General features: G+C 43.4%; 1 protein-coding gene across 1 annotated transcript; it reads left to right on the top strand.

Annotated features, from left to right (window-relative positions):
* Positions 1-4,473: 4,473 nt before the first annotated feature.
* On the top strand, positions 4,474-4,959 carry LOC108311244 (nucleoside diphosphate kinase A-like). Its single transcript, XM_017538623.2, is given in 1 exon segment — positions 4,474-4,959. A coding segment is annotated over 1 exon segment (459 nt). The 5' UTR covers positions 4,474-4,500.
* The last annotated feature ends 3,069 nt before the right edge of the window (positions 4,960-8,028 follow it).

The following is an 8,028-nucleotide window of genomic DNA, read 5'->3' as shown; positions in this document are numbered from 1 at the left end:
CCGTTGCCTACTGTGGAGAGCTGGGGGTGCACAGACTGAACTCTCACCTCCCATCTCCTCTGTGTTCCTCTCAACATCCAGAGAAGCCAATCAGAGTAACTGGTGACAGAGCAGCCCTTCCCCCATAAACAATGGAAAATGTTTGAAGATGTAGGACATCAGATGTGGCAGTACTGTGACCTCTTGGAGAGCAAAATGAGATAAGCCCTATGATTTGCCCAGTTATCTGACTTACAGCACTTTCTGTATCATAGTATAGGGAAGGCAAGTCCATGCCTATTTTTATTTTGCCTGGGATGTCCCCGTCCCCTACTCCTCTTCCCTGGATCCTCCATCTTCTGCTCCTCCTTCCAGGGTTGGAGTGTGCCACTTTCTTTACCTGTAAAAGACTCTTCATCCACTGTAAACCAGCGCATAGGAGTGCATAGTAATCGTGCCGAGCTGAGTGGAGAAGACGAAGATCAGAGTTTGGTTGCTAAGACTGTGGGAAGGAATGGCACAGAGTACGGCGTGGTTGGAGGCGCTTCACGGAGGAGTTGCAAAAACTTACACAGGGGTCTCCTTGAGTCTCTGGCTGAATAGTAAGTTGGGGATATAGAGGATGAGATTTCATAAAGCCAGGCAAAGCTTTTAGCAATAAACAACCAGCTATCCTTGGCACAGAAAGATGAGGCTGAAAAGAGCTACACAGAGATTCCAGAGCTTGCAAAGAGTCAAGTGACACAGGAGCACCAACTTACAAGAATTCATAGATCTCAAAAATACCCTAGGAACTCAGTTGAGGCCTCAGAAATGCCATGTCTCAGAAACTATGGTTCTCTAGCTGTGAAGCAAAAGCTACTCTATACTCACCCTAACATGCTTAAAAATAAGACTGACAGAATCATGCTGAACTACATACAAGGAAATTAGCTACTTGCCAGAACAAAACTCAGGCCAAGTGTGGTAGCTCATGCCTGTAATCCCAGCACTTTGGGATGCTGACACAGCTGGATTTCTTGAGTTTAGGAGTTCAACACCATCTGGGCAACATGGCAAGACCCCTTCTCTACAAAAAAAATATAAAAATTCACCAGAGGTGGTGGCATGTGCCTATAGTGCCAACCACTTGGGAGGCTGAGGTGAGAGGATCACTCAAGCCAAGGAGGTCAAGGCTGCAGTGAGCTGTGATCACACCACTGCACTCCAGCCTGTGTGACAGAATGAGGCCCTGTCTCGAAACAAAACCAAAAACCAAACACACACACACTCAAACACAAACAACTTCAGTACACTTCAAAGAAGACAATATAATCCACACACTTTACAAGCTACCATTCACAATGTCCAGCATAAAATAAAAACTTACTAGACATGCAGACAGGACAATTGACCTGATACCGGGAGAAAAATGTCATTAGAAAAAGACCCATTCACAATAAGAAGTATAAAAGTATCAAACCAGAACCTTGAAGTAGCTATTAGAAGTATGATCATAGACAGCAAAACATGAGCATGATGAGGGAATGTAGGGATCTCAATCAAGAAACAGGATCCATAATGAACAGTGGAAATTCTGGAATAGAAAAACACAGCATCTGAAATAAAATGTTCACCGGTTGGGTCTAACAGCAATGTTTGCACTAGAAGAAAAGCTCCTTGAACTTGAAGACTGGGAAACAGAAACTATCCAAACTTAAAAACAGAGAAGAAAAAAGCCTGGAGAAAAATGAATAGGGCCTCAACAACTGTGAGACAAAATAGAGTGGTCCGGTAGACAAGAAATTGGAGTCCCGGAGGAAGAGTAAATAAAAATAATTTTTTTAATCTTTTTTTCTTTTCTTTTCTTTTTTTTTTTAAAGACGGGGTTTCACCATGTTCGTCAGGCTGGTCTTGAACTCCCAACCTCAGGTGATCCACCCACCTTGGCCTCCAAAGTGCTTGGATTACAGGCGTGAGCCACCATGCCTGGCCAAATAAAAATAATTTTTTAAAAAATAATGGCCAAAATATTTTCAAGTTTGATGAAAGATTGAAACCCACTGTCTTAGCTCATTTGGGCTGCTGTAAGAAAAGATCACAAACTGAGTGGCTTAAAAGCAACAGAAATTTATTTCATACAATTCTGGAGTTAGAGAAGTCCAAGATCAAGGCTTCAGTGTCTGGGATTATAAGGATACTAATCCCATTCGTGGAGGCTCTTCCCTCACGAGTTAACCGCTACCCAGAGGTACCACCTAATACTGTCATATTGGTAATTAGGTTTTCAACGTAAGAATTTTGGGGAGGACACAAACATTAGCACACACAAACCCTCAGGCAGAATATCACAAAAAAAATAAAACACTGAGATATATCATAATCACATTTCTGAGAACTAGTGATGAAGGTCATCCTAAAAGCATCCAGAAAAAAAGAGACATTACACAGTGGAGAACAGGGATAAGAATGTTCCTTTTATCCTAATCAAACCTAAAATGAGGTCATAGGTCAATGCAATGAAACATCTTTAAATAACACAAAGAATAAAACAAACTGACAACTTAAAATTTTATATTCAGCAAAAAAACCTTTCAAAAATAGACATGCAAAAAGGACATTTTCAGAGCCCCTCTTCCCCCAAAAAAAGTCTGCAGAATATTTCATCAGCACACCTGAACAGCCAGAGATATTAAAGGAGGTTTTACACACAGAATAAAATGATACCGGGTGGAAACTCAGAAAGGTGTAGAGGAATAAAGAATTCCAGAAATGGCAAAAATGAGTTCAAAATGAGGGTAGGTATAAAAGAATTTCTTTTTTTATGATGTCTTTAAAAGTTAATGGGCTGTTAAAAGCAAAAATAACAATTGTGGGGTTTTAACATTTTGTAGAAGTAAAACGCATGCCATAAATAGCAGAAAAGACAGTGGAGGGGTGGAATTACACTGCCATATGGTTATTACATTATACACATACATTATACACAAATTACATAATCTATTTGAAGGCAGACTGTAAGTTTAGAGTGTCTACAGTCATCCCTCAATATCCATGGGGAACTGGATCCAAGACCCTCTGCAGATACTGAAACCCAGAGATGCTCAAATTCCTTATGTAACGTGGTATGGTTTGCATATAACCTCACACATCCTCCTGAATACTTTACATCATCTCTAGATTACTTATGATAACTAATACAACGTAAATGATATGTAAATGGTCATTACATTGAATTGTAAAGTGTGTATTATCCTGTAGTAATGTTTTAACTACTTATGATCCGAGGTTGGTTGAATCTGTGACTGTGGAACGTGTGGATATGGGAGGCTGGCTGCATTGTAAACCCTGAGCCATCATCACCAGAAGGAAAAGTGAAATCGTCTGGAGGGAGAAAGAGGGAGGAGGAAATCAACAACTACAGCAAAGTGCTACTATCAAAGTCAACAGCACAGACAGGCACAGGGTGTGGGGGACACAGTGAGGTCAGCCAGCTTTTGCAGACCTTAGTATTAATTAAGCATTTCCAGAGAAGGTACCAGACCCAGGGAATGGGACCTGGAGGAGAATGCCTCAGGGGACAGCTCCAAGAAGAAGGAAAAGCAGGTATGACAGAACCAGGCTGTGAGGGAGCCAGCCTTCTACAGAAAAAAGACCCCTCTGTGCCTACTGTGAAATTACTAGACCACCAGCAGGAGCAAGGAGTATGCGGAATAAACACCCAAGTGAAAGTATTTGCATATTTCAACAGAGAATGTGTGTGCACGTGTGTGTGCGCGCACTCGTGTGTGTGTGTGTGTGTGTGTGTGTGTGTGTGTGTGTGTTTGCAGAAGCTCATTTCACTTGTTGATCAAGACATTCCACTTCATGGATTTTAATCTCTTATTGCCACTATTTCCTGTCCCATACCCCCAGAATTTCTGATTCTTAATTACAAAGAGAAACTGACAAAGTCCTTACATTAAAGAAGGCTTTCTGTAGAAACACACCCCTAGGCCTAGGAAAGTTCGGTAATCTACCCCAGTCAAACAGGTGATGGGAGATAGAGCTGAGATTAGGACTCAGACAGCTGGGCTCCAGGATCTGCCTTCTTAGACACTATGCTCCTCTTCCCCAATCATAAACACAGAGGAGACTTCTTTTCCTCCTTCCAGGCTTGGACTGTGCCCCTTTCCCTGGAAGAGATTTTCTTCATTCATGGTTTTGTCCCCAGGAGTTGGCTGCCTTTTTTGCAGCATTGGCAACAAAGTCTCTTCCAGGGAAAGGGGCACACTCCAAGCCTAGAAGAAGAAACTGAAATCAGAAGACCCAGGGAAGTAAGGGGCATGGAAAAGAGAGATATCCCAGGAAAATGAACAGCAATTGCACAGACACAGTGGTGTGAATGCACCTGGCTTTCTCAGGATGATATGTGGGGAAGGGATACCCAATACCAGAAGAGAGAGGATGTTGGCTGGAATGAATAATGAAAAAGGAAAATTGTTCTGAGAAGTCACAGATTAAAATAAACCTAGAGTCAAACCCAAGCAGCTGGAGGGGACCATGGCCAACTGTGAGCGTAGCTTCATTGCGATCAAACCAGATGGGGTCCAGCGGGGTCTTGTGGGAGAGATTATCAAGCGTTTTGAGCAGAAGGGATTCCGCCTTGTTGGTCTGAAATTCATGCAAGCTTCTGAAGACCTTCTCGAGGAACACTACATCGACCTGAAGGACCGTCCATTCTTTGCTGGCCTGGTGAAATACATGCACTCAGGGCCGGTAGTTGCCATGGTCTGGGAGGGGCTGAACGTGGTGAAGACAGGCTGAGTCATGCTCGGAGAGACCAATCCTGTGGACTCCAAGCCTGGGACCATCCGTGGAGACTTCTGCATACAAGTCGGCAGGAACATTATACACGGCAGCGATTCCGTGGAGAGTGCAGAGAAGGAGATCGGCTTATGGTTTCACCCTGAGGAACCGGTAGATTTCAAGAGCTGTGCTCAGAATTGGATCTATGAATGACCAGACGGCAGACCACAATGCTTTTCACATTCATTTCCCCTCCTTCCCACTGGCAGAGGACCAGGCCATAGGAAATCTAGTTATTTACAGGAGCTTCTTCATAATTTGAAGGGAAACTCTTGGAGCTGTGAGTGCTCCCTGTACAGTGTTACCATCCCCTACCTCGGATTAAAATGCTTCCTCCCAACAGAGGATTCATGGAGTTAAAATAAATAAATAAATAAAATAAATAAATAAATAAATAAAATAAAATAAACCTGGAATGTGTTGGCCACCTCTTCTTAGAAGTGGATATTGAGCAAAACTCTTCTTCAATCTGTTAGGCCAAAGGTGAAAGCCTGGGACATGCAAGCTCCCCTCCTTTTATGCAGCTAATTATACCCAGAATCCAGATGCGACTTGATGAGTTAATAAAGATCCATTCAGAGTCTATCCAGAGACAGAGCTAGACACAGATGTGGCCCCTGTCCTCATGGAGCTTGTAGGCTAAAGGAACAGACACAGAAAGCAAGCAAGTATAATGCAGCCTGGTAAGTGCTGTTCCAGGATTGATTCCATGAGGCAAACCTGGAGACAAGCAGTTGAGCACAGCAGTTAATTTGGGACAAGAGCCAAGAAATACTCACGGAGGAGCGGGGGGAATGAGATAGAGAAAGAAAGGAACCTATGTAGAGTGCACAGTGGGCACCTGGGCCCAACCCCACTGGGGACGTCTGGGAGGCTGCATATATGGTACATGTCCCCAGGCTGTCCTGGCAAGAAGGTAGAAGCTGGGTGTTTAGCCATCACCTCCCACCCACCACTGATAAAGGGCGGCTCTGGACACACAAATTTGTTGACATTCAGTGAGACCCTGTTCTAGCATGCAATCCCGAGGAAGGAGAAGGCGGCCCTGGGGCAGAAAAGCACATGCAAGGGTAAAGGCAGTCCTCAGGCAATGTGGAGATTCAGGAGGCTTCCTGGATGAGCTGATGCTTAAGCTAAGAGCCAATTGCAAAGCTGGAGTTGGATGGGCAAGGAGGAGGAAGGAGTAGCGTATCCCACGTAGGAATGGCACTAACCATATTCACCAAAACTGCTTATGTGTGTATTTTGTTCCCCAAGGAGAGTAAATTCTTATGAAGACAATGATTAGGTCTTATTTATCTTTTTATAAGCCTTTCTCAAGCATGTGTTCCCTTTGGGCTGGGCTAGAAAAATCTAAGATAAAGAAGTGTGGGGCCAGGTGCAATGGCTCAAGCCCGTAATCTCAGCACTTTGAGAGGCCAAGGCAGGTGGATCACCTGAGGTCAGGAGTTCAAGACCAATCTGGTCAATATGGTGAAACCCTGTCTCTACTAAAAAACAAAAACAAAAATTAGCCAGGCATGGTGATGGATGCCTGTAATTCCAGCTACTGGGTAGGCTGAGGCAGGAGAATTGCTTGAACCCAGGAGGCAGAGGCTGCAGTGAGCTGAGATCGCGCTACTGCACTCCAGCCTGGGTGACAGAGCGAGATTCCATCTGAAGAAGAAGAAGAAGACGCAGCAGCAGTAGCAGCATGGGACAAGATGTAAAGGTAACAACTGGTCTACCACCTTTCTAACTTCAGAAAGAGATGGCGACCGAGAATGACCACGATGAAACTCTTACGACCACAAAAAAAGTGTAAAAATTGCCCAGAGGTGTAACTTTGAGTGGGACAGACCATGCAATTTGTTTTTTTAAAAAATATTTTTTTACAAATCAAATTCTATTTTTTAAATTAAAATGTATTGAATGTATAACATTCTATAAGTAGAATCACATTATACATGCCAAATTTAAAAAATATCCACAATACGCTGTGGGAGCTATTTATACCCATCGACGTAGCTCTAGAATGTTCTAGAATATCATATTGTATCAGATTTCTATGCATTAGCCTATCTATACCTTATGGTCTTTAAAGAAGGCTAACCCAAGTAAATACTTGCTTTCTTTTTTCTTCATTTCCTTGAACGTTTCCTGCATTTTCTTTGAACTAAGAAGCCATTTTCCTCAAGTATTTATTCACACCATAGCCTAAGGAAGAATGCAACGCATCATGGTTTTGCGGGTCTAGGCCATTCCTTTATTTTGGGGGTCTTTGATGTCCGAGAGTAAGTTCTCACCAGCGCTGACCTCATTGTTTGGACACAGGCTCCTGCTAGACCTACGTTATACTGACATCTGCTGGTCATCTCAAGGTCATGGTCAGTAAGTAGTAGTTATTCAAAATGGAGACAGACTGTTTTCCCAGAGCATGCTGAACTTAATTTTTCCTCAGTTTACAAGGCTTTAACCAAGATATGCACCAATTTTTCCAGGTAGCCACGTCGATAATAGAATACAACTCTGTTGGGTGTTTTCTCCATCTCTATTTTATCTATTGCTGCTACCTGCAAATGGTTAGATGAGATATCATCATTCAACACTACCCCGGGAGCATTTGTGATGGAAAAGGGAAAAATAAATGGGAAACTTACACAAACTGTTGCCCATTTCTTTTGTTTTCACAAATTATCCTCAGAGCCTGAGCTTAGGTCCTCCACAGAACGAACAGAAGGGGGATGGGAGGACAGGGAACACGGAGAAACGGCTTTGAGAGGAGTTTGTGTCCAGCGCCAGCTCTTCACTCTCCATTGCACGGTGTCACGGTGGCTCCAGCCACTCATAAGAGCCAGCCCCATCACAGGAATTTCAGTGGCAGAAAACTAAAATGGTTATCCATGATTCTGGAAAATTGAACCGGAACCTTCCAGAACCTGAGTTCCTACAGAGAGAAACTCCTCCTAGAGAATGAGCTACTCCCCTTCCGTCCATGCCTGCCACTCACCATGGTGTACCTTAGCCCTTGCCCCTTACATGACGCTGTGGTCCCAGAAAGCAATTAGACTCCCAGGTCCCATGGAGCTGGGTTCAGATCACCTCTCCAGCCCTCATCTGGGTGAACATGAGTTAGTAATAAAACTTTTCTAGACTCACTTTCCTCAACTGTAAAATACATAAATTACGCTAACAACACGGAATGGAAATGTGATCGTGAGTACTGAGATGGAATCACTTTCC

This window comes from Cebus imitator, unplaced genomic scaffold (genome assembly GCF_001604975.1).
Source record: "Cebus imitator isolate Cc_AM_T3 unplaced genomic scaffold, Cebus_imitator-1.0 Scaffold112, whole genome shotgun sequence".
Taxonomy (NCBI): domain Eukaryota; kingdom Metazoa; phylum Chordata; class Mammalia; order Primates; family Cebidae; genus Cebus; species Cebus imitator.
The sequence above is the reverse complement of the archived record's forward strand: the minus strand, read 5'-3'. Positions and strand labels throughout refer to the sequence as shown.